This window comes from Strongylocentrotus purpuratus, unplaced genomic scaffold, assembly GCF_000002235.5.
Source record: "Strongylocentrotus purpuratus isolate Spur 01 unplaced genomic scaffold, Spur_5.0 spur5_scaffold_9, whole genome shotgun sequence".
Lineage (NCBI taxonomy): Eukaryota > Metazoa > Echinodermata > Echinoidea > Camarodonta > Strongylocentrotidae > Strongylocentrotus > Strongylocentrotus purpuratus.
Genome location: NW_022145615.1, coordinates 3,246,762 through 3,274,644, shown reverse-complemented (window position 1 = coordinate 3,274,644; position 27,883 = coordinate 3,246,762). Strand labels below are relative to the sequence as shown.

The following is a 27,883-nucleotide window of genomic DNA, read 5'->3' as shown; positions in this document are numbered from 1 at the left end:
ATTCCCTTCATACCACAACACTTTGTAAAATATCAAAAGAAAGGTGTTTTGGTGTACAAACAATAGTGTACAAACAATAGTGTGTTGTCAATGATACATGTTATGCATTAGATCATGTATATGGATGAAACTAGATATTTCATAGAACCATCTTGGACTTACAGACATCACTCACAATATAATGTTGATGGTTATCACTGCATGAGCATTTTACAAACGCATTTCACACATGTACCAACACACAGAGTTGTGTATCATTAAATTTCAAAAAGAGTGTTCCAGTTGAAAACAATGCATCAATGTTGACAATATTACAAATTCTGTGTTAAACATTAAAACTATTAATAATTGCAATAGCTATTTAAATAAGTACAGTATATGAAGTAATGCCAACAACTATTCTACTACTGTTTTTTAATCTTTTTTTAAAAAGTTTTATTTTAACTTTCAATTTACTCTTTTGTAAGTGGGGAGGGGGAATACTCCAAACTGATACCCAGATTTTGGGTACGAGGACTTTTATATTTTGAAGGATGTTCCCATATGAAAACAGCAACACAAATTAAATAGTAAAAAAAGTGAAGACATGTGGATATTCCTAAGTCAACAACAAGTTACAAAAAAAATCTTATCTTCTAGTGCTCTATGTGATAATGTCCATATGAGATAACTTCATTGTGACTTGGCAAAGAGGATCACGAGAATAAAGTTCTCAAAGTTCTTCAACAATCCCTTAAGACAAAATCTTTCTACCAATGACCACTGGGTCAAACTGCACAGTGTGATGGGCGGTGGCTGGGCTTGAAATGAGCGAGAATCAGCGTTGATGAAAAATCGCTTGAAGGCTCTCCCGCAGTAACCCCGTTTTTTAACGGCGTTTTGATTTGTGATTCATGTTTGTGATTCTAGCTTTAAAAAAAATCGCTTGAACGCACCCTCACGAGTCCATTGACCATATCCTCAGGGTCCTTTGACCATATCCTCAGAGTCCCTTGACCGTCCCTCGTAATCTGAGCTCCTGGAGCTCCTGACAGACTCACTCTGAGATGATCCGTTTGTTGCCATCAGCAAAGATACGGATGAACGAGTGCTGCATGAGGTCCTGAGGCTTGGGACGGTCTCCCGGTTGCTTCTGGACCATGTCCTCAGAGTCCTTTGACTGTCCCTCGTAACCTGAGCTCCTGGAGCTCCTGACAGACCCACTCTGAGATGATCTGTTTGTTGCCATCAGCAAAGATGCGGATGAACGGGTGCTGCATGAGGTCCTGAGGCTTGGGACGGTCTCCTGGTCGCTTCTGGAGGCTGGGATGTAGAATAGCAATGGAGAGAAAGAAATGAAATTGAATGCAATTACAACGTACATGAACTGCAATGAACTGTAAATGACACACCTTAGACTATGAAAGTACAGTCAAACCTGTCTATAGCAACCACCCAAAGGAAACTCAAAAAGTGGTCTTTGTAGACAGGTTCCTTTAGTACATGTATGTTTCAATGATAAACCATTTTCAAGGGAAACAAAACATTTGGTCTTTGTAGACAGGTGGTCACTAAAGCAGGTTTGACTGTAATAGTAAGGGAATCACAATGTGTTCAAATGGACAGTGGCGGATCCAGGGGGGGGGGGCCCGGCCCCCCCCCCCCCTTGAGAAAAAAATCATGTAAAATCACGTGATTTTTACCTTTTTGGGGAGCTGGGCCCCCCCCCCCTGGCGCTCAAGGGGGGGGGGGGGTGCAAATGGAAAAAATTTTGAGGATCAAAAAAAAAAAAAAAAATGTGCTCACTACCCCCCCCCCCCCCCCCCACTGAGCGAATTTTTGGCCGGCACGTTTTTCAAATTTTCGGGAGCAAAAAAAAAAAAAAAAAAATAAATAAATTGTGCTCTGTACCCCCCCCACTGAGCGACTTTTCGGCCGGCGCGATTTTCAAATTTTCGGGAGCAAAAAAAAAAAAGTTGGGTCCCCTCCCCTAAGAAATCCTGGATCCGCGCCTGCAAATGGATACAATTTCAGAGACCTTTATTTAAATGGACCATATAATCAATTAAACTTAATGCTTATTACATATCAACAGCTAAATTCACATTCACAGTTACAACATAATTACAAAATGTTAATGATAAATACCTTTAATGAGAGAAACTTTCATTCATTGTTCATCTTCATACAAATATCGCATATTATAATAATTTGTAAACCTATTTTGACATTCAAGAATGAAAATGTGATTTTTGTTTGTCCAAAGATATTTGGTTACAAGGTTGAAAATAAAAGGTTTAAAAACTAAAAAAAAAATCTTACCATCTGTTCACAAAGTCAACAAAGGGTGCTGAGAACTTGTCACTAGGTAACCTTGGTGGATGCTGAAGAAAGAAAGAAAAAAAGACAAAAGAATTTTAGCTCTGCAGGCAATTTCATTCAATCTCAGCAATATTAAGGATTACAGCAATCTAGGGCTAGAATAGGAAAATGTAGAGAGCAACTTATCATTTTACCCCCCAAATTGCAATCTCTTTTAGAATCACAAGCTAAACAGAGAGCAATTGGAATGCTGACATTACATGGTTCATTAATTTTATAGACTAATGTCATGTGCAATGCTTTATAAACTTACGATATTAAAACTAAACCTACATGCATGCTGTTGCCACACTCTTGGACAATAACTGAGTTATAAGAGCAGAGAGTGTAAGATATTTAACAAGGAGCTTACCTCTTCCACGATGCATTGTAGAAGCGCTATTGGCTGTGAAATAAAAAAGGAAATAAAAAAAAATCCACAAAAGGAAAACAATCATTTTTCTTTATCTAGTTTACTTCAAGTCATAACAAGACAAACGTATAAACACAATACAGTAGATTAGAGAATGAAATTATCTTATATGTACAGTTAACAGCTAAATCATCTGTAGACAGTAGGCTTGCGGTTGCACCATGTGAGAGAGGGGGGGGGGGATTGGGGAGTCCTGAAAAGGATTCTCTGTAAAATTTCTCTCTTCACTGTGTGTAGTCCTGAAAAAGACTGTTTGTTATCTTTCTTAGCTTGTAGTTATAAGGAGAACTATAGCGCGGGTTGGAGAGGATGGGTGGTAGGAGTGGCAGCATCTAAATTATTCATACCCTTCCTTTGTTTAATGATGTGAAAAATTGGTTTGTTCCTGATTTATTTTCATGGGAATGTGACATTTTAAAGCTAACATCTGCAAGTATTCAACAAAGGCCCTAACTCAACCAGTCCTCCTTTCATGCTTGAGTTACGAAAAACACCCCCCCCCCCCCCCCCAAAAGAAAAATAAATAAATAAATAAATAAATAAATAAATAAAATTAAAAAAAAATAAATAAATAAATTAAAAAAAATTAAAAAAATAAATAAAAAAATAAAATAAAAAAAATAAAATAAATAAAAAATAAATAAACAAATAAATAAATAAATAAATAATTATTTTTTTTTAAATTAAAAATACAATTTAAAAAAAAAAAAATCATAAAATAAACAAGGAGTATGAATAATCATGTACATTCATATCTGAGTTTGCCAGACAGGCCTACTGAATAGTTTTGATTGATCTACCAACATAGACAGGTATTAGAAAATATCAGTCAGCATGTGAACAACAAAATAGTCAAGGTCAAGGTCAAGGTCATGGAAAAGGTGAATATGTGTTTTCTTGGTGCATCCAGGATTTCTGTCATGGTTTAACCAGGTTAAAACCATTGTACAGATTTTATTCATCGAACTGATTCTCCCATTTTCTTTCTTCATTTTAATAGTGTTCTCTTTTGAAATCAAATTAATGCATGTGTTATGTTTCTTTCCAATCAAGACATATTGAAACTTTTGATTTTCTCTACTGAGTATAAACAAAAAATAGCTATAATGATGAATAAGTATACTATACAGTGTGAGTCAAAAAAAAGTTTACATCTAGAAAATTGCAAATTATTTTAAAATAATGAACAGTAAATTATTATACATCTTATGATAGAGTGTTTTATCCCAAATCATTTGGTATCATTTTTGTGTGGTATGTGTTCACGCTTGGATGAACACGAGGCATTGTTTGCCAGGGTGCAAAAATTGACTTGCGCCAAAGTTGCTTATGTCATGTATTAAAGTGAGAGAATGAATTAAATGTATCAAATGAGATGCATTGCATAGGCTATGCTTTTTGCAGAAGCAAAGTCACACACACCACTACAGGGAAATGCTGTCAACCGTGGACCAAGTTTAGTACTTGTGTGTGTGTGCGTAGGTAATCACCAGCAACCGCGGACCACTCCATAGAAAACTACATCAAACCGCGGATGTACCTCCTATGGGATGATCCAGGTAGTGAGCGCATCTTCCGCGCAGTCAAAAGGGGGCGCTGTGACATTTCGCGATACACATCGGACTGATCCAGTCGATGTTGCCTACACGCTGTGACATCTAATATTCAAACGCCCCCTACGTCGTAAATTTGATACGGCGGAACCGGTATCGCAACCGGGGACGGTCCCCCATTGCAGGTACGCTTGCAGTTTGAGGTAGTTTTCTATGGAGTGGTCCGCGGTTGCTGGCGTTTTCCTACGCACATACACACGCATACAAATTTTGTTTGATATTTAATATTCAATATTTGATATGTGTGGCATTATTAATTTTGTTAGGGATGTTATTTGGATCTGCAAAGACCGAATTAATACCCAAATCTCAATTGTTTTATTCAAACATGACATAAGTAACTTTGGCGCAAGTCGATCTTTGCACTCTCACAAACAATGCCTCTTGTTCATCCAAGCGTGTACACATACCACACAAAAATGATACTAAATGAATTCGGATAAAACACTCTTTCATAAGATGTATAATAATTTACTGTTTATAGATGATTTTAAAAATAATTAGCAATTTTTCAAGGTGTAAACTTATTTTTGACTCACACGGTAGTGCTTATCACTTACCGATAACTCCTGATCTCTTGGTGTTGCCTGTGTAAATGAAGACAATTAAATAAATGTTAAATGTTACCAATTAACATTTATTAAATGTGTATATTAAAACCTACCAGTTAAAGTTTCAAGAGTTTTCATTTTATTTCTCTGACAATTTTTTTCTTAGACTTATTTCTACTACTGCACTGAAAATATGTCAAATTAAAACCATGCTGATGGGCCTTTAATTTTTACACACTAAAAAAGTAAATTAAATGGTAAGTTGTGAGAAAAAGAAAGATTTAAGTCTTTGTACTTACTGGATATGGAAATCTACCAGTTGCCATCTGTTCGAAAAATATGAAAGTGGAAAATGAATGTTGGAACATGAATTCAAAAAAATATGTGATCTTATTGACTACTTTTACATGTAGATTTATAACCTGAAGATGGCATACATCAAGCACATTTTCTTAATCACTACTGGCACCATCATCTGATCATTATCATCATCATTACCATCATCATCATCATCATCACTATTATCATCATAATCATCATCATCATCATCATCATCATCATCATTATCATCATCATCATCATCACTATCATCATCATCATCATCATCATCATCACTATCGTCATCACTATCATCATCAACATTATCATCATCATCATCACTATCATCATCATCATCATCATCACTATCATCATCACTATCATCATTATCATCACTATCATCATCATCATCATCACTATCATCAATACTATCATCATCAACATTATCATCATCATCATCACTATCATCATCATCATCATCATCACTATCATCATCACTATCATCATTATCATCACTATCATCATCATCATCATCACTATCATCAATACTATCATCATCAACATTATCATCATCATCATCACTATCATCATCATCATCATCACTATCATCATCATCTTCATCATCATCATCATCACTATCATCATCACTATCATCAATACTATCATCATCGTCATCATCATCATCACTATCATCATCATCACTATCATCATCATCATCATCATCATCACTATCATCATCACTATCATCATCATCATCATCATCACTATCATCATCACTATCATCATTATCATCATCATCACCATCATCACCATCATCATCATCACTATCATCATCATAATCAGCAGCAGTAACAACATAAACACATCAGGATAAGATATCTATTTTCATCAACCTTATAAACAGGTCATTCCAAATTCAAGGCCTCTAGATCTTGCAAGCAATATATTAATCTCAAGCCTTGTTCGCACACAATATGGTACAAAACCTTGAAAATCAGGGCAAAAAAAAAAATATAAGATACGTGTAGTACTCCTCACATTTCTGCATCCCATAACGCGCAGATACCTGTACTATATGAGTATATGGAGGGTACTTGTTGCACAACTCTACCTCTTTCCACCCCCCCCCCCCACCCACCCCACTCGACATTCATTTCCTCGTGAGGTAGTTTTAAATTTGCTGCAGCAATTATTAATTTGAAGCACTTATCATATTACATGTGATGAATTAACCCCCTGACTACTGAACTATTTCACTTCACTTTCATAGGCTTCAATCCATTAGCGATTGGTTCCTGTTGTAACCAATGGGTTAAAGAGACTTTTTTATACAGAATGAGAATCCTCAGCGTATCTCACCTCTAATAAGAAGACCCCTAAGCTCCAGACTTCTGAATGCACCCCGTACTCGTCTCCTAATACCCTCTCAGGCTACAACAACAACAAAGAAAAAAATATTGTTAAAATAATGATACATGTATCATCATCACATAAACTAAATCGGCATATTTCATATACAACAAAGAGCACACAATTGTGTCTGTGCCCCCCTCCCCCTCCTTCCACGAAAACAATTGACAAAAAGTGGATTTGAAAAATGTGATAATCTTAATTGCAAGAGAATCCTGGATCCACCCCTGAAACCAGCTACTGAAACTGTGCACAATCCAAGCACGTATCTATCTAGCATGTTAAACACTGTCTGCATTCTATATTTGATATTTTCCAAGTGAATCCTAAAAGCACTGTCTGTTCTACGACATATGCTCCAGTTCTGCATCAATTTCCTGCACAGAATCAAATTCATTCATATCAACTTTCATCTTTTCAACTTTACATGTATAACACTATAACTTACCCTAAGTCTAACAAGGGGAGTGTTTCACAAAGACTAAGATCGACTTTAAGTTAGACTTAATTATGGCAGGCCATTCATACCACTAGTTGCTCTTACCATCATGATCTTTAGATAATAAAAAATGAACTATCAAAAAGGTAAATTCTGTAGATTTATGACCACGATTTGTACGTCCCTTGAGAGACCAATGCCAGTACAGGTTGAGAGAAAACAGTCCCATGAACGGCCTGCCATAGTTAAGTCCAACTTAAAATTGATCTTAGTCTTTGTGAAACACTCCGCAGATGCCTTACCGCCATGTATGCATTGGTTCCTATGTACGTCCTTGTTATCGAGCTGACTAGTTGAGCACTGACTCCAAAATCACACAGCTTGATCTCTCCCTGTGTGTTGACTAGGATGTTGGAAGGCTTCACATCTGAAATAACACCATAGGATTGATGTAGAGAAAGTCAGTCAAATACCACTATTGTTGAATGAAGGCCCTTGTTAAGTTTAGCCTTTTACTATACATTCTTTTAACAATTCTTGATGCATGGTTGTATTGTGTATTCAATATGAACTACATGTACAACCCTAACCCTATTTGGTACTTGCTCATTTTTTTTAAAATTCTCTTTTACTGTATTATTCTGCATATAAATTATTTTTCAGTAAGTTTGATTGGGTTTGGGTTAACTGGGAATTAAAATTTACTGTACGTCGATCAAGAAAATCAAAATCAACGCAGTAAACTTACCTCTGTGCATAATTTTCAAGTTCCATAGATAATTCAAGCCTTTGACAATCTGTGTAAAGGAAGTCAACCGCAAAAGAAAATAAAAATCAATATTTCTTACAAAAGAACATATACATATTTTTGAAATAGCTAATAAAAGTAGAAAAGAATAGGCATGCTAATCAGCATAACTCGGTTCACTCCCCTCCACATATTCCCCATACATGTGTTTACAATGTTTGATGACTCCACAGAATAGTGTATTTATATTCAACTTACCGAGACTGTCATCCTCCCCAATATTGATTCTGGAATGCAGCGATACATTTCTAATGAGCCTCCTGTAAGAGAGAAAATAGACAGCAGATGTAAGATGATGACAAAAATTTGGATATCAAAAGATACTGTATGTGCAGTTCAATTACAAAAAAAAGTAAATCACACAACTTAATATACCATTCCCTATATTGCAGATTTTGAGACATTTATTGAATAAAATATCAAATTATACAATATGTATGAACATGTGCAAGTACATGTAAATATTGAGTATTGATACACTTTTTTGGCTCTAAGCGAACTGAATTAATGCCATAAATGGAATTATGCCTACCATCCATGAACTCTGTACATATTGAGATCCTATTCTCTGTGAAGAAAGCACCATAGAAGCCTATGATGAAAGGTGAATCACACTGAAAAACAAAAAGACAGAAAGAAAATAGATGTGTCAATCATATCAATATGTAGCTGTAAGGGATACACAAAACAATGCAATGTGGCTACCACCACCACCAAGTTACATTACTGGTATCTGAAGTCATAATAAAAAAGAGTCTCTCAAATGCTTGTATGGGTATTTTGTTTCTACTTTAATCTGAACTCAAGGCATTTATGTGTTTGATAAAACTCCACAAGCGTACAACACTAGTTTGAATACATAGAATTAACAACAAACTACCTGCATATCAAAATTTTCAAGGCTTTGGTTTGCATCCCATACATGTACCTAAAAGCCACAAGCAAAATGCATGTACACAACAAATAGTTTCCACACTTTTGTTGTTTGCAAAGGCAAACTGGCTTGATTAACGAAAAGTGAAATATTCCACATTTGCTGCTAATAATGACCTTCATACAGTGCACACATTGTGTACATGTAGCTGTCACTTGCCAGGTTTTGGGCCATGCTTTTTTGCAAATTATGCTTTTATGACTGATGTCAAGGGAAAGAAAATTCCAATTTATTACTGTCATATATGAGGTGTACAACTTTACATAGATCTACAATTAATGTGCAATATGTACAATACCAAATGAGTGCACTCTCATTTCTCATTATCTGATTCATGAATTATGAGCCTTATAATTCTCTTCTCATGAATCATGAAATGATTTGCAAACATTTGTGAATATTTCCACTGATTATTTAATATCCTTCCCTTACACTGTAAAATAAACAAATTGCACAGAAGATTCTCTACTGCAATAAAATTCACAACTTAGTCCTAAATGTACCCAATGAAAAATTGTGCAATTGTAAATATGGTAATTGCTCAACGTATCAATAAAATCATTTTTTTGTTGTTGTTTAACATGAAAAAGATCATGTATGTAAGCAAACATGTAACTTATAACTGTTCTTGCTTGTTACAGTTACTAATTGATGATAGAATTAGAGTGATGGTTCCCCTATTAAAGGGAGTGATTATTCTTACTACCCCCATCACCTTTTCTCTCTCTCTTTCTTTCTCTCTATCTTTTTCCCCCTCTCTCTCTCTCTCTCTCTCTTTCCATCTTTCTCTCTCTCTCTTTCCATCTCTCTCTCTCTCTCTCTCTCTCTCTCTCTCTCTTTCTTTCTGCTGCTCTCCTTCTCTCTCTTAATGCAAGCCCTTCTCTATTACCCTCATCTCTGGGTAATCCCAACCAACAATTTGGATGTAAATGAGGCATTAATCACAAGCCTCCAAATTCAAATTAGTATGTATAACTATACAGCCTCATTATTTCTGGGCTAGAGTTGAAGTATAATACCTTTTCTCTTTCTTTAGAGCTGGATTTTTCTAACAGAAGTGCTTTCGATGTATATGAGATATGTTTTTAATTTAATCCTTGCCCATCAATCTTGCGTGGCTTACTAGCACTTAATAGATAATTACTTTTTGAATCTCATACAGGGAGATGCAGGTGTATGATGTATTCAACTGAGATGAATAATGCGCATAACCAAACAATACCAATAAACATCTTATCGTCAGTCGTTCATTGTTTTAAAGATATATTCTCAATGATATTGTTGAATAATAGTGAGGTAGAATCAATCAAGCAGTCATAACATTAATGCTGCATGTAACATATTCGGCTTTTTCTTATGAGAGCGATTTTCCAATTCGTTGACACATTTTCCGGTGATAATTGCTCTATGGTCTGTATTATTGCATCCTACACATATACATATACATATATATAATCCTCACCCTAACGCTAACCTAATATAGACCAACTTATAATATCTTTACATTGAACAGTTGTAATTTCACTAAAGAGACCTTCTACAACGGACAGCGAACTATGAAAACCATTACAATAAATGTACATAATCTGTATGTGCAATATACAATGAAGTACATGTATGATAAAAGAAAGGGAATATGTTAGATGAAATGGACTACAGAGGGACATTCACCTTTCTTCTATGAAATCTGTATAGAATGTCATAGCAAACTCTTTAAAATGCAACAAGCATTTCAGCTTAATCTGTGTCATTATGACTGCTTGCATCAAAACAATTTTTAAAAGCAACAGTTTGGTTAATAAGTTACAGAGATAAAATAGAAAAATAAAAAATAAAAATGGGGAGATGAAAATCTTGCAATTAGACAATTTAATTTAAAGATTGCTGCCTTTCTTAATCATCCATCGAAATGATGAAGCAACGGCAATGAGACGTTATAACTATTCAACGAGGAAAGAAGGATAAAATCTTGAAATTTATTCATGGAAACAAATCCTGCAAAGCTTAACGCCCAATCAGGAGCAAGAAAACCTTCGCTTGTGAGATTAGAGTTGTCAGAGATAAGACTGAAAGCATGGCAACAGAGAGGGATACAGGAGGGAAGAGCAAGCGAGAGAATTTTGATACAAATCTTCTAAATTAAGCATCGTAGTTGAAGTAGCTGGAGACAGTCAGTCAGTAGATGCCTGGATATTGCTTGTGATCACATGCAGAGCTTACAGTAACAACTGACACACACTTGCTTGAGGTTAGCTGGTGATATTGTGGACAAACGTCACAGTAAGTACAGATTCCTTTGCCATTGTATTGCTTCTGTACGAAAAAATGACTTTTGCATTGTAAACTGGTTCCATTACTGTAGTTGACATACCAGCTCCATGGAATGCAAAAGGTCGACCCAATAGATGAGTACAAAATGTGCAGAATCATCATTTTTAATTTTTAGAAGTGGACCATAAATTGATAAAGAATGAGCACCTTTCTATTTTGTAGGAAACCCTTTATATCACATCTCTGTATCCACTACTGTCATGACAATGTCAGTTTTAGGTGCAGGCTAATTCCTCCAGTAAATGGGGTACAAAAGCTCAAGCGTAATAGCAAATAAGTGGTATGGCTGAAAGTGACCTTGTACACTTGACATTTTTGAGAAGGGCATTATTTCCTCCGAGTGTATGTAATTCACAGGACGTGGCCTCTGGTACACGTAATTTAATGTTTCGGCAGAAAAATGGGTAGGTCCAAAGATAAAAACATAAAGAAATAGATGTATTTGTGTAGTAATATTCACTGCATGCAATGTTTCTCTTGTTATTAATGTCATTAATTATATCATCAAAATAATCACAACTACATGCATTTTCCTATTGTTTCAAGTATTAGGGTATTTGTTGCACAACGTAACAGGTAAAAATGAACCGCGCACAAAAAAGCGACAACAAAATAACAATCGTATTTGAATAATAAATCAATTATAAAGATTTATTTCTTTGATGAAGCTCTATATCTTAAATAAGTGTCATATATTATCTGTCTCATACATGTATTTATATCACATTCTACAGATACTATTGCCAGATCAACCAGGATCTAGCAACAACTCAAGTTCATTCACCCAAGCCACAGCTTGGAGAATTGTGGATTAGCACAATTTGGAATACAGTGTGCTGAGAGCAGAGGCATAAAACTTGAATTTAACAAGTGACATTGGATGATTAACAAGATGAAGCTCCAGATTCAATTTATTGTTGAGATAACGTCACTCTTCCTTCTCCTCAAGATCATCATGCTCCAAGCCACTACTCCAACGCCCACTCCTAGACAGCCTGCGAAGGATCATCCAGTCTGCAAAGGACCTATCCTCTGTCCAATCTGTCCAATCTGTCCTCCTGGACCACAGGGTATTCCAGGTGTGGCTGGTCCATCTGGTCTACCGGGCAGAGACGGTCTCAATGGTGTTCCTGGTCATTCTGGAGTTCCAGGACTAAACGGACCGAGAGGCGACAAGGGAGATAGGGGAGAACCTTGCTCGGGATGCTATGGATCGGACCCTACAGGGGGTCCAGGTGCCTTCCATAGACCAGAACAAGCCTCAAATCCAACCTTCTTGCTACAAAACCAGATGTTCCGATCGGCTTTTACGGCAGCTAGGACATTCGACCTGCATGGTCATGGGGATGGGCCAAAAGATTTGAACTTTGACCTTGTCCTAGCCAATGTCGGAGGTCACTTCAACAACAAGACGGGCCGTTACAAATGCGCCTTCAACGGAACATACTTCTTCACCTTCAGTATCGGGCACAACCGCGACACCCTCGTCATCCTCGTGAAAAACGGTCAGAAGACAGTCGGGATTCACGGGGATTCCAGTAACCATTTACGACAGTCTTATTCAAACAGCGCCATCATGGACTTGGTTTTGGATGATGAGGTTTGGCTTCAGATAGAGCCTCGGCATGCAATTAGTGGGACTACAGACAGGTTTACAAGCTTCACTGGATATCTTCTCTACCCAGCCTTACCGATCAGTGATTAGATTTCATCTAAAACAAATCAGTTTTAATACTCTGCCACACACTGCTGGATGCATACACTTTTATCTGTTATCAATAGTGCTATAGGAGTGGAGTCAAGATCTACATTTAGAAGTCAAGTTCACCTTTGCTCATCAATGCCCCTGAAATGTCACTATTTCTCTCACTTTCAAATGACAATAGAATTACAGAGTTTCTTTTGTAGTTATATGGACTTGTTAATTTAATTACTCATTATTCCTACATGTAAGTATCATTTGAGGTGTTCACACCTGTACAAGCATTGCTTTTTAGTTGACCCCTCTGTTTTTAAAATGTATTTCTACATTTGTTGTCAATGTTTATAATTGATTTATAATGTTTTGTTGGAAACATGAATAAATTGAATTAAATTGAATTAAAATTAATTGAAATTGAGGACTCTTTCAAAACTGCATGTTAGGTACATTTACCTGTACATGCACATACAATACAAATTGTAGTCCTCTCCACTGGAAAACTACACACCACTTTGGGTGGTGCTTGATATCTCACACTTTCAATCTGCACCTTAGCTATACATACATGTTTGTACAAATCATTGTCATTTAAAGGTATTACAAAGTTCTGGTAAGGGGTCATGAATTTGGTTCAAATGAACATATTAGAAGCCTATGCGATTTTACAATGTTCAATGATCGTTGTCGCGGTTGAAATCGAGTCTAAAGTAATGAAATTGTAAATAATAAACTCTTTATGTTGTATAGCCCCCTCTCAAGACTGATATTACTTTAGCTCTAAAACAATGTTTCTTGACTACAATCAACCGATTTGCTATTCCTGTTTGGAAATATATATTCATTTGAACTGCATATTCTGAGATTTTCATGATCGCAGCTACCATGGAATGCTATTTTAAATATTTTAAACTTACCGGGAGCACCAGTCAATTTTTTATTATTTAGGGGCTATATTTTCGAGTGCTTATAATACATCCACAGGGGTATCCAAATATATCAACATTTTAAAGAATTATTATCAATCCAATTTTCAAAATTTCCCGAAACTTTGCATTACCTTTAAGCTTACGTGTCAGATGGAGAAAACATTCTTTACTTTCTGATTACAAATGATTGCAGAGAGCAATTTGGAATTGAAATAGTGAACCTATTCAAAGCTGCTTTATATCATGGTTCTGTGCATAGTGGATACATAAACATTGAGATCTGGATGTACAAATGTATATACATGTAGCTCCACATTTTCCCCCTCTGAATTACTGTGAGGATTAAAAAGAAAGATTGAAACGAGGATGCCCTAATTTCCTTCAAGCTATATTATACACCTCATTATAAAACTGGAGCAAATGATGATTGCAAATATAGCAGCTTAGCCAAAGTATGTACTCTTCAAGTACTCTTGCTCTTTTATTTCATGTACTCAGTCCACGGTATTCATCAACATGTAAATGAAGAAAACTCCTTGAACATTTCTTGCTAAGTTTCTTTTTTTAAAGCAGATCATAACTTTTCTTTTATATATGATTCAGGTTGAAAAAATCTTGTTCAAGTATTAAAACAATGGGTATTTCTTGGAATTATGTGTATGTTAATCTTGTTCCTTACAAATGGCCAAAATAAGCATTACTTCTTCATTCTCTAATTTTATTTCATTTCATATCTTTATTGTTTAAAACTTAATTTGTATGAGACTTCTATGAATGTTGATGTCAAGTGGGCTATATAAGCCAGGAGGGAATCTGAAAATCTAACAGATGTCCATTTCTTTTGGAACACCCTTTTTCCTCCATTTTACCACCTTCTTTCTAAATCTAAGCACAGTGTATATATCTTATTTCAATAAGCTATAGGCCTAAATGGAATTTGCACAACACAGAAGAGAAACAATTTTTTGTTTAAAGACCAAACATTTCTTCATAGTTGTAGTGCTCAAAAATACATTTTCCCCACACCAAAAAAAAAGAAAGAACAAAATTGATGTAACGTTTTAACCCATTAGCAATGGGAAACGAGTAGTTTCTGTACAAAGCTGACAGGAATAACATATGTGAGGAGTCAATGGGGTAAAAACAGATTTGTTCTTACCTTATATAGGATCTGTAACTCTGATAAGATTTCCTTCTGAGCTTCTGGGGTGATATCTAGTGGTATAACCTGGAAAAAACAATAAAAAACAATAAATATATGAGCATCAGTCGAGAGAGAGAGAGAGAGAAGGGCGTGGTCTGAGGAAAAATATAGCAGTTACGTTCTTCAGGCTCTCAACAAGAAATTTGTTTTAACATTTATTGTATTCTTCCAAAACAAGAGAAACTTTCTATCCAGGTGAAGCATATTACATGAAATTACATAACTTATACAAAATGTATAATATAAATACATTCATTATAAAAATGCATAAAAAGTATGAATAGATAAATAATACATACATATAATACAAATCACATAGAACATTAGGATGAATGGAAGAAGACTAGAAGGAAGAAATAGAGAAGAATATAGAATGGGGGATTAAAGGAGAATGTAGCCCCGGGGAAAAGTAACTCCAAAAACCGACCTCCCCCATGATTGTGGCATTTTCAGGGCCTATGTTTGTTCGCAAGTAGAAAATAATGCATTTATTTTTATTTTGGAAAGAAGACCATATATAGTTTGGGTGATTTGAATTTGCTATGACAAAATTAGCTTCAGGCTTTAATACTTCATCAAAGAAAGATGGTATTGGCGTGGGTTGCAGTTCAATCTTAGGTTAAGTTACATTGTTGTTTGTTGTAGTTTTAGCTTTTATGGTGTGTATCATTCATTTATGAATATTTAAGCTGTAGGCATGCTAGAAGTGTTGGTTCAAGGCTTGAAGTTATGAATATGACAAATAACTACAGAGCAATTGTTGTTGCACGACATAGAATCCATTTTGGGGTGAAAATGTTTATCTGAGTTTCACTGACAAAATTGTGAAATAGCAACACAACTGATTTAATTATTTCAGTGTTGTACAGAAATGATGTTGAGCTATTTGTCAGTATCATATGTCATGAATACTTTGTACTTATTACAAAAAATGTATTTCTACATGTATCAAAAGACAGTTAACATTTTATACATTTTGTACGAGTACTTTAGTTGACAGAAACTGTGATAAGATCAATAAATCAGTGTTGATGAAAACTCATTTAGCCAGTTTCAAATCGGAGCAGTCGATGAGTGGAGTGTTACCAAGTTTATATTACGCGCACCCTTGCTCCACGTACATGATCTGCCGTGAAAAACAATGAGGTCGATTTGCTGAACATACCTAGATTTCGAAATATAATTGAAATAAAAATATAAAACATGAAACCTTGATTTTCAATTTGTCTGATGAATGGTTTTGATTTTTTTTTGAAGGAATATAATCAATGTAGACACCGTCAATGCGCAGTGCTGCCTAGAGAAGTATTCTCCTTTTTTTCATTTTGCACAGCTGTAGCGATTGCGCGCTTTTTCACTGTGGACGTGTTACCATGACAAGGTACCTCGCGATTACCGCAGACGTGCATTGTAAGTCAAACGGTCCCCGCGCTCGTTATCTCGTGCTTGAGAAGGAATGTCACCCCACATCTACTTCAGATAGTCGTCTGGTGGGACACCAAGTGACATAGATCTAAACGGGGTATAAGAGAGGGAAATGGAAGGCTATGGACAAAAGAGAGAGACAAAAAGAAGGAGAGAGAGAGACAGAAAGAAGGAGAGAGAGAGAGAGAGAGACAGAGAATATAGCCTGGGTTCAAATTCAGTTTAGACACTTTGATTGGCAAATAATTTGTCGCAGATGAAAACAAATCTCTGAGACTATCTCAAAGAATATGTTAGAAGTCTGTAGCATCAAGGATAGTGGAGATACGAAGGAAGAAAGAAAGGCCTCAAAACAGGCCAGAAACGGACAAAACGGTGCCTTGACGGTCACACATGAGTGATTTTGGAGAACAAAGATTTCAGTGACCTTGATGGGATGCTAGAGACTGTGCCTACCAATTTGAAAGGAATCGGGCAAGAGAAAAGGGCCTAGATAGGATTAACAAGCACTGCGTGCAAAATGAATGGGATTTCGGGAAGAAGAACACTAAGAAGAAGATTAAGTATTCAGAATGCAAACAAGAACAAGATATTGACGAAAGCCGCCAACCCAATGCAATGTTCAAAAGCAGGGGAAGTGACATCTTACCTTCACGGCCATGACATTATTTGTTGGTACGTGTTTAGCTCTGCAGAGAAAGAAATGAAATAGAGAGAAGCATGTAGTCAGACAATACCTTGTTTTATACCAGGACGACCATCCACAAAGACAACTTCCCCTCTAGGACAATAATTCCTGGTGGATGTTTCACAAAGATCCTAAGTTGAACTTATCGCTAAGTTGGACTTAAAAATTATGGACAGCCGTCAGCATCTTTGAAAAATATTTTGTAGAAGTTATTTTAAAAGGCATGAAATGTTAATTCAAATCATTCATATTTTCTATTATCAAGGAGATTTCATGTTCTAGATGTGGAATTTATGAAAAGTCTAAAATACTTGAATTTTTTATTTTGAATATATATATTTTTAAGGCTACAAATGGCTCTCCATAATATTCAAGTCCAACTTAGAGTTAAGTTCAATAGGATCTTTGTGTAACACACCTCTGGGCTACTATCTATACCTGTGATATAACTCTCTGAATTTTCCACAAGTTACATGACAGTAAAATGTTTATAAATTTCATTATGAGTATGCTGATCAAATACAAGATAAATAGTTTTTAAAACAATATTTCTGTTGCAAAATCAACTTTTAGATGAATGTCTAATATGGACAGCTCTCAAATATTAGTTAGACATGTATCATTGCACAAATGTCACCAGATTCGCACTTTATACTGTGCATCAAACAGACTAAAGAGATTACATCTTAAGTTTCAACGACTTACTTGTAGACTTGCCCGCTGTGACCCCTTCCTAAGACTTCAAGGTGTAAGATGTCTGTTTCTACTATCTGCACGTCAACATTAGATGGAAGAGAGAGAGAGAGAGAGAGAGAGAGAGAGAGAAGAGAGAGAGAAAGATATTAAATAAACAGAAAATATAGCAATAAAGAGACAGATAGACACATGGATAGAATAAGAAAAAGGGAAAGAGATAGAGAGAGGCAAGGGGAGAGAGGGAGGTAGGGGAGAGAGGTTGAGAGTGGGAGAGAAAGAACAGAGACAGAGAGAGACGGAAAGAGAGAGAGAGACGAAAAGAGAGAGTGACGAAAAGAGAGAGAGAGACGGAAAGAGGGAGATGGAGAGATAGAGAGAGATAAAGAGAGACAGACAAAGAGAGACAGAGAGAGAGAGAGAGGAGGATGAAAACATAGAGTAAAAAGATAGATGTCAACATAGATCAGAACAGAAAGGCAGAGAAAAGGAGAGAGGAATGAAGGATAAGATAGAGCCAAATATATATCTTTGTTAAAACAAAATTAATGTTTACTTTCTCACAACACACAAGGCATCTAAATCCTTTTCAAACTCATTCTTTTGTTCAGACTCATTCTTTGTTTAGCTATATGTTTGACATACATTGTAATTCAAGAAAAATGTTATTTGTACAGGTTGCCTCTTGTATAATTTAACCATTCCGTTGTAAACACAATACATTTATGACTACCGGATACGGTTTTCAAGGGCAGAATCCTAGATATAGAGAAAGAAATGAATGCCTACCCTGCCACTTGCAAGTATTTCTCTTAATTCAGCATCATGCCTCCTGTAGAGTGAGAAAACCATGAAAAGAGAGAGAAAATGTGTGGGAAAGTCACATCATATGAACAATTAAAGAAGAACCACAATGAATCAAAGAGGGGTATTTTGCACTATAACTCATGCATCACTGGGCAGTTAAAGTCTAAACAGGTCTGCTTACACATATTTTTTAGTGATTTCAAAAGGGTCATATAAACCTAGAATTCCCTTTTTAAGGTCGAGTCAGAACTTTACAAAGACTGATTTGAATGCTCACTAAAGATGTATACACACATAGTTAAATCACATACTACTCAGTTACATCACTCTTTGAAGTCTCTTCTATGCAAGGAAAGTAAATGTTAACACTAGTCTATGTTAAATGTACATTATTTTTGTTCTATCGGGAAGCAATGGTAATGATTTCCACAATTTCAATATGATTGAGAATGTTACCCATATCCTAAACTTATGCCACTATCTGCTCCTTTTGGCACTGCTCCTGCTGGCCTTGTGTTCACCTGATCAAAGGGTAAGACAGAAATAGAAAGAGAGAGAGAGAGAGATAGAGATACAGAGACAGACAGAGAGAGATAGAGAGACAGAGAGATACAGAAACAGAGAGAGAGAGAGAGAGATAAATAGACAGAGAGAGACAGAGACAAAGAGAGAGAGATATAGAGAAAGAAAGAGAGAGAGAGAGAGAGAGAGAGGACAAAGCAAAAACAAGAGAGGGGTGGGGGTAAAGAAAGAAAGAGACCAGGGAATGGGGGAGGGGGAGACAAATGGGTTTTTAATGTTTATAGGTTTCATTAAAGAGATGTATTATGATGCATTGAACATATACTTTTCTGCATTTACTGGCTCTTGCTGTATCTTAAATTATCATCACATAGACAAATTTTCCATCCCTCTGTAATATAAACAAGCCACCATTTTCATAATATACAGGTACTGGGATTTAATTGTCATTAATGATTAAAATCTAGTTACAAAGAGAGAAAGAGAGAGGGGGCATACAAAGGGAGCAGTATTATGTAATAAAGAGAAAGCAAATCTTCTTTATTAGGATTGTCTCAAAATGAAAACAGCTGAATCCATACTGATTCAGAGACACTCTAAATTTTTTTAGCAAGAGAAAGAAAAGTGTGGGAAAATACATGTATGAACACTGCTATTGAACGGTATGTTCTTTGTCACAGCAAATCGATATCGACACGAATTACCACTAATTATTTGTGTTTCACAGTTGGCTTTCAGAACTTACAAGTACTGTAAATCTCTGTGTATAAAGCGCACTTTTTTGCAAAAAATTGAAATTGGGGGGTGCGCCTTATACACAGGTACAGAATTTTTTTTTTTTTGCAGGCAAGTTTCGATTTATGGCACTATGCCTGACAATGTCTCCCAGCTCAGTAATCAGTGTGTTGACTCACCACTCGGAAACTACAACAACACTAAAATTTGTATGTCATCTTTCTAATAGATCTCAATATGTAGTTTATAATAATAATTCCTCAATTTTTTAATATAACAAATGGTGTACCACAAGGTTCTATCCTAGGACCTAGGTGCTCTATTGTTTTTAATTTACATTAATGATCTTACACATTCTTCTAAAAACGACATTGTTACTATTATTTGTGACAAGTTTACAAGCACAAATCAGCGCCTTCAACTGCACCTCGCTGTTAAATGAAGGTCCTTCCCCGCATGGGTTTTCGGCAACAACAAAAACCTTTTTTTTTTCTTTTTTTTTCCTCCCCCAAAATAGGGGTGCGCCTTATACACAGAGATTTACGGTATGCCATATTAAGCTATAGACAGGAAGAAATCAACAACTTGGTCTAATTTGTCATGACAATTCAATTCCATTTCCTTACACTAAAATCCATAACATAGATATCAGATAATCAGCCCTGCATTACTTTTTCTTGTTCTTTTTTGTTGTTGGGAGCAGGGGGGGGGGTGAAAATAACAGACAGTATACTAGTGTTTTTAAATTCATCATACTTACTGTGAGATTGTGTATATTCTTCCTTCCACCAGGCTTAACTGTTGATAAATAAAAGAAACATAACAATGAATTGTGAATACAGGTGTATTCATTTCATGGATGTATAAACATACAAAATACTGACTGCACACATTTAAAAGCATATCTATTTTGAACAAAAAAAAAGGGCATGTGGCAATGGTTTTCATAAAAAAATCATTACTAATTCCTGTTAAAAAATAATGTAATACAAAGAAAATGGTGAAAGGAATGTTGTGTACTACCTTGTGGGTATATGTTGAGTGGAGGTGCCATTACCCGTCTTGCTTCACATTCAGCCAGGAGTGATAGGTACTGAAGCACAAAGTAAAATGAGAATATAAACATCCACCTTATTTGGTATTATTGTAATTTACGACATGTCACAATTCTTCATGATTTTCAAAAGCAGTGACATTGATTAATGCTTTTTTTTAATTGCATGTCTTTGTTACGATATGGACTACATGTTAATATCTAACTTCATCTGAAGGTCATCAATCCAAAATGTTACATTGAATTGAAGTGAATTTATTTACCACTTTCATAAAAACATAAAAAGGCAAAGAATACAATAAAATATTTCTTGCAAACATACATTACATGTAGATGAACCAATAAAATGGAAAATACCTGTACACTTTTAAAAGGAAATTATGAAGTGGTTGGATCATTGGAAACCTTACCAAAACTTATAGGTAGATGATCCTAAAAATTTACACCAAAAAAAAGGGACAAAGAAAATACAATGGTAATTACACACATGAAAAATTGGGGTTATCAAATTCAAAGCTTCTGCATCAGGTGAAGTTTTAGATTATGCTTAAAATTAATAATATATGCACACTGTTTAAGTTTTGTGGGTAGTTTGTTCCAGATAGTGGGTCGGTCCTTGGCATAAAAAGATACTATTTGAAAATGATTCTGGTATGACGGTATGGAATTTCTTTTCTAGTTAAGATGATGTTCATACATGTACCCTGTACCTATGGTTTAAAATGTATCTTCATGATTGTATTCCAGTACTATGAACAGAATCCTCATTCAATGCACATTATTTTTTCTCTTACTTAGTGTTGGTACAGAACTAGTCTCAAATCTTTCAGAGAATTTGTCTTACATTCTGAGCCACAGTAATATACTTTTACTACATTCTGACTCAGTCAAATATCTAAGAACAGAACTTTTCCATATTTCCATTTACATCCTATGACAACTGCTTAAAATTTTGTTTATGAGGAAATTTAGACAGACAATGAAATAAATACCATTCAAGGAATGTACATAACATGTAGGCCTATATATACACATCTAAGACAAACTCCTCTCAAAGTACCCAGTACTATTTGCAAGCGCTGTAAATATACGATCAATTCTCAGCACCCCAGCCAGTGATTGATCTACTCTGGGTTAAAGATCAACTAAAAGGTTATTATACAGATCACATCCATTCTCACCGAGTACAGGGTCTTCCTTCTCTCTCTCTCTCTCTCTCTCTCTCTCGCTTTCCCTCTTTCTCTCTTGCTCCCTCTCTCTTTCACTCTTTCTCTCTCTCTCTTTCACTTTCTCTCTCTCTCTCTCTTTCAGTCTTTCTATCTCTCTCTCTCTCTAATTTCCCTCTCTCTTGCTCTCTCTTTCTCTTCCACTCTCTCTCTCCTTTTTTCTTCTCTCTCTCCCTCTACATGTATAATCTTTTCAATCATACTGTTATAGTTTGTATCTACATGTACTGTACATGTATGCTCTCTCTCTCTCTCTCTTTCTGATAAATACATTTCACTGAAATGTTACCAGGGATTACAAAGAACATATATGACCTGCATGTTTCATGTACATGTGTACATACAAATCTACACAATGAAACTGAAAACATTACAGGTTTCTCTGAGCCTGACTACATGTAGATGTGCACACGTTTAAATTCTATTAAATTAAATCTTACATTACATGCACTTCTAATTTATTTATCAAGAAAATTTAAAACAGGCAACTTTATAAACGGCTATAAATGTGCAGGCATATCACAGGAAAGACATTCTCATCATCAATTTTTCTGAATATTTTGTGTTTTCCCACTACTTTCTGGCATCCTTGGACATTGAGGGCATTACTTGTGTACCGGGTAGTGTTCTATAAAGGGACACTAGTACCGGGTAAGTAGTGTGTAAGTAGCTTGTTCATGAATTTCTTCCAATTTCAGCCCAAGGGATGTGGTGTAATTGGGACCTTGGCAGCTGAAATTCACTTATCGGAGCAGGAGGTGTCAAATTCTACAGGAAAAGTGACTCATATGAAAGATGTAAGAATATCTACAGGCCAACTACTACTCTTCTAGATGCTTAGGAAAATCAAGTGTATTGAGCTATTTTTAATTTAAAACAATACATTATTGAGGCTATAATACAAGTTTGGATGAGGAGACATGTACATTAATACTGTATTCTCATTTTATTTATAAACTAAAAACAAAAACGTAGAAATTTCTATCGACTACCTGAACATGATGAAAAATTGAAGTATAAGATGATTTTAATGGCAAGACAGTTGACTCGTCCTTAACAATGATCAAATGGAATTTCATGGAGTATGATCATAATACACAGGTGTGAGTGCGTTATGGTCAAAGCAGCGCATAAGGGTATTCACTACGGTGCAATAAAATTCACGTGGCGTAGCTGAGTGTATTGTGTGCCATTGTGAATGTACCCGAATAGCGCTGCGTCACCGAACAAGAAAGTAAACCTGTGTATTATTTGTTTTATAAAATGGGTCGAGAATCTTACTTAGCAAGGCGATAACACTGTAAACCTGCAACCTTCATAACAAATAACGTGTGCACACAGAATATTAAAGTAGCAGTCGCCTCGTAAACTGTGCAGTGCATGGTGCGACTTCTCCTAAACATTCATTGAATTACACGCAGCGTGCATTATGCCTTTTTGTTGCACTGTTTTTACACAGTTATCATCAAAATGCACTCCCCGTTCCAGTGAATAAACTACACAGGGGCTCAGGGCGAATTTGCCCCCAAAATGCCCAAAAGAGCCCCTGAAAATCAGAAAAGAGCCCCCGTAAATTTGCATAGAGTTCAATGCAAAACAAATTTTAGAGTGTTATTTTTATGCAGGCAAGTTTGAAAAGTAGCCCCCCAAAAATAAATATTAAATTTTTCCCTGCCCTGTTCGCGTATGGTAAAAGTTGATGCATGCACACGTGATCCATTTTGACGCTTCTCATTGGCTACATTCTTGAACCCATTCAATAATCATCTTTGTCCTTTTAGAATGACAACCCCCTCCCCCCACCCCTCGATCCCTGACTACCATCCATCCCTAGAAAACTACCTACATGTATGAAGCAACCACCCCCCCCCCCCTCCCCCCTCAGTCACAACTATCATTGAAAACTAACCTTTATTAATCCTCACACAACTATTTGGGATGGGGTTAATCAGAGGGTAAGCGTACGTTCATCTTTTTGTCCATGACAAATTATAATTGTCTATAAATTGTAGGTGAATTCCTCTTAACAAATAATTTTGACATTCAAGCACACACACATACAAATCGTTGTCATTTTAGGTCTATCAACAAAGGTTAACCTTGTGTGTTGACATTTTGACTATTTTTTTTCTAAACTGTTGTATTTGGCATTAAATATACACTGTATGTTCCATGGGAATTTTCTTTTCAGGAATAGATACATCGATCTTTACTCAAAACCAATTATTCAACAGTCAACTTCTTCATATTTACAGCCCATGACATGGAAGTGGTTAATTTGCTTTCTTTGTTTGATTTTTCTTTAGAAGTTTTCCACTTCCACTCTGGACCTCAGGTCAATTTCATAAGAAGCAAAATAGTTGTTCGGGATAATAAGTATACAGGGGGGTGTTTCACAAAAATCCTAAGTTGAACTTCAAAATTATGCAAAGCCATTAGCATCTTTGAAAATATTTGTTGAAGTTATTTCAAAAGGCATAAAGTGTTGATTCAAATCGTTTATGTTTTCTATAATCAAGGAGATTTCATGTTCTTGATTTGGAATTTGTGAAAAGTCGATACAACTGAGTTTTGCTTTTCAATATATTTTATTTTAAGGCTACAAATGGCTCTCCATAATGTTTAAGTCGAACATAGGATCTTTGTGAAACACCCCCCAGTATGGACCCCCATCTAGTTAATGTACTCACATAGTTAATCATGGCCTCCATTTCATCATCACTTCGCACAGTGATCCGATCTCCATCTTCATCTTCATCTGCAATCAAAGTAAGATTACTTGATGTTAAAAAGAGTTCTGCTAAAAACATGAAGTTTAACTGGAAACTGTTAATTGTTATCCAATTTCCATTACGCGTGTAACTTAGCACCTTTTTTTTCAGCCACAGCATACAAATAAGATTACAGCTCTGGCGCTTTTTTAAAGAATGCATATTACATCCTAGAAATCTGACAAACTACACATCAGAGGTGCACACCCTGCCAATGATCAGCGCATACCAATACAAATAAAAGAATTTAGACATTTTCCATTATTTGACTGAAAAACACACCTGTACTTCGACAATAAATTTTTATATTCAACACTACACATCCATTTAATCAATAATTATTATACGCCACACAGTACGGTCAAAATATGTCTTTTCTCTATTTAAAATCTAAATTAGTGTTAAAATTGGTTTTCCTCTAAAGTAATTCAGATGAAATAGTGTCTAAAAAAGAACAACACAATTCGAAATATTTGACATAGTGTTAGTTATGTCACTGATATAAAAGTCAAATCATTTCCATTGGCCTTCCCATAATTTTTCAAGTAAAATTTACTGTTAATAACTGTTGGAGGGTGTTGCACAGTGACTCCTCCAAAGAAAACCATAAATATCCATGTGGTTTGAGAATTTTCTCAGGATATTTACTGTTAGAGGGTAAGTACAGTAGAAGAAATATAATAAGTAACATTTCATACAAAAATTACATTTTTTTCATCAACCTTCAACAATGTTACCGAGTCACTTAGTTTAAACAAAGGACATCTTCATCATCAATAAACATGCACTTCAAACTCGCTTTTATGGTTTAGAAATAGAAGTAGAAACTTACACTCAAACGCTGCTGGAGTGTTGTCTTGTAAAACTTGAGCTATCACCTCCTAGAAATCAAAGAATTAATATTGGAATTCAATCAGAAGAAACAAAAATGTTGGCAAGCGGCAACACCAGTAAACTAAACTAACATACATACACTGTACATGTCAGTACTGGATTCGTTTTCATTGATCTATCAACAAAATAAAAAGAGATACATGTACATGTTCACGTAGGTCTTACTTAATGCTGTAGCGGAACCGAACATGGCACTTCCGAACCGAGCCGAACGCAAAGGCCTGGTTCAGATATTTAAGTGAGAGAGGGCCTTAAGCGCAACTCAAGTGCAATGGCAATGCCAATACCTAATATTACATAAAACACTGACATGTCATGCTTTAAACAGGTGAGGCACTTCACACATAACTGACGCACACTTGCCCTAGGTACACGTATAAAATAGAAAAATCAATGAACATTTCAGTACAACTTTCCAGCTTGTACCTCAAATATGACAAAAATGAAAAAAAGGAAAGAGAGAGGGGGGAATGAAAGAGCGAGAGAGGGAGAGAGAAAGAGGAAGAAAGCAAGCGCGTAGCCAGGATTTCATTTGGAGGGGGGTAGTGAGCACGCAAAGCGTGCAATCACTTACAGAGCGCGCTCCCTAGGGGGTGGGTGCAGGAAGGGGAAGCTTTGACGTTTTATTAAATTATTAAAGAAAGAAGAGGATTCATTGGACCGTTCTCGACTCTTAATCCTTGTAGAAATTCAGTTTCTTTTTACGTTTCATTGAATTATTAGAGAAAGAAGACGATTCGTTGTACCGTTCTCGACTCCTAATCCTTTTTCTTTCTACGTCATCTTCCTTTCTTCTTTCTCTCTCTCTTTAATTTTTTTGGCCAGCGTTTTTTGGGGGCAACCGCCGCCTCCCGCCCCCCCCCCCTGGCTACGCGCCTAGCCCTAGAAGAAAGAGAGAAAGAGAGAGAGAGAGAGAGAGAAAGAAGAGGTACAGAAGGGGGGAAGAGAGAAAGGGGCATCTTGCCAATAATTAAAAATTACATACAAATTGATGATAAAAGTATGCATTATTAAAATACATGAATAGCAAACTGATATAGACTTTAGGCCTAATTTACAAATAAAAGTGTGCTCCTCTCGGCTCTCCTTCTTTTTCTTCTCCTTCCTTTTCTTCTCCCTCCTCTTCTTCTTCTTTTATTTTTAAACACATTTTTATCAGGTTACCCATTCGCTTTCAAGTTTTATTCAGTAATTCTTGATTTATTTTGTGACCTACATAATACACCTTAGGCTTAGCGCCATAACGGGTCTTTAAAAAAATGTAACACTAACAAAAAAAAGTCTAACATGAAAATAAGCATCTCGGACTACATAGTACAGTAACAAATGGTTACAAATGCTGAAAATAGTAGGACCTGGTCGATGTTATTGTTACAAATAAAACACCTTACCAAAACTTCATGAAACGACAATTGACCAAGTTGCACTGTCCAATCCACGTCCTCTCCATGTTGTGTTTTGATTCTTATCACAAGCGGTTGTGCTGCCATATTTTTGTTTCTCCCGATAGCAAATTAAATAACAAAAACAAGGATAACAATGACGGAATCCGGAAGTAAATCGGTTGAAGGTGGAGACAAACAAAAATGGTTCGTATTATGGTATCTTTGAACAAGCCAAATAAATAGGTCCAGCCAATCCACAAAATCTTTTATATTGTAAATTTATATCGATCGTAGCCGATCCGGGAGTGGAAATTTAAATGCAAGCGTTGTAGTCAGTCTGAGCACAGCACAGATCGCTGCTCTTATCGAATTGTCTTTTATTGCTTTAATATCTCGGAAGCCCAATCTTAATGCTAATTGCTTAAAGCTGATTCCCGATATAAATTCCTGATTTTTCTCGGAGTAGCCATTTGAAAGCTAAAATATAATGACCTGTACAGACGAATGAATGGAAACATTTAGCCTGCAGTTAATATTAGGGCTTTAGAATTTTAAAAAGTCATTTAGAGAATAAACTGCACATAAAATAAAAAGTCAAAACAGGTAGTACATCATAGATAGTAAGGACCCCCTTTCTTCATGTACATCATATCACATAAAGTGAATGCTGCATT

General features: G+C 35.8%; 1 protein-coding gene across 5 annotated transcripts; it reads right to left on the bottom strand.

The window, feature by feature from the left end:
- Positions 1-69: 69 nt before the first annotated feature.
- Positions 70-27,404, bottom strand: LOC581169 (dual specificity mitogen-activated protein kinase kinase 5). Of its 5 annotated transcripts, XM_030976520.1 has the most exons (21): positions 27,216-27,403; positions 25,763-25,811; positions 24,850-24,917; positions 20,903-20,972; positions 20,640-20,677; positions 19,079-19,143; positions 18,605-18,647; positions 17,828-17,892; positions 17,084-17,123; positions 14,965-15,033; positions 8,445-8,526; positions 8,111-8,172; positions 7,853-7,901; positions 7,407-7,531; positions 6,615-6,686; positions 5,237-5,263; positions 4,947-4,973; positions 2,714-2,746; positions 2,302-2,363; positions 1,174-1,302; positions 70-1,010 (listed from the first exon to the last, which is right to left on the bottom strand). In XM_030976520.1, the coding sequence occupies exons 1-21, from the start codon at positions 27,312-27,314 to the stop codon at positions 983-985; spliced, it is 1,302 nt and encodes a 433-aa protein (XP_030832380.1). In that variant the 5' UTR covers positions 27,315-27,403; the 3' UTR covers positions 70-982. The 5 variants fall into 5 exon arrangements, with proteins under 5 accessions (XP_030832380.1, XP_030832379.1, XP_030832382.1 ...); XM_030976519.1 differs by having other exon boundaries at positions 70-1,302; XM_030976522.1 differs by lacking the exon at positions 2,714-2,746 and having other exon boundaries at positions 70-1,302.
- Between the last annotated feature and the right edge of the window lie 479 nt (positions 27,405-27,883).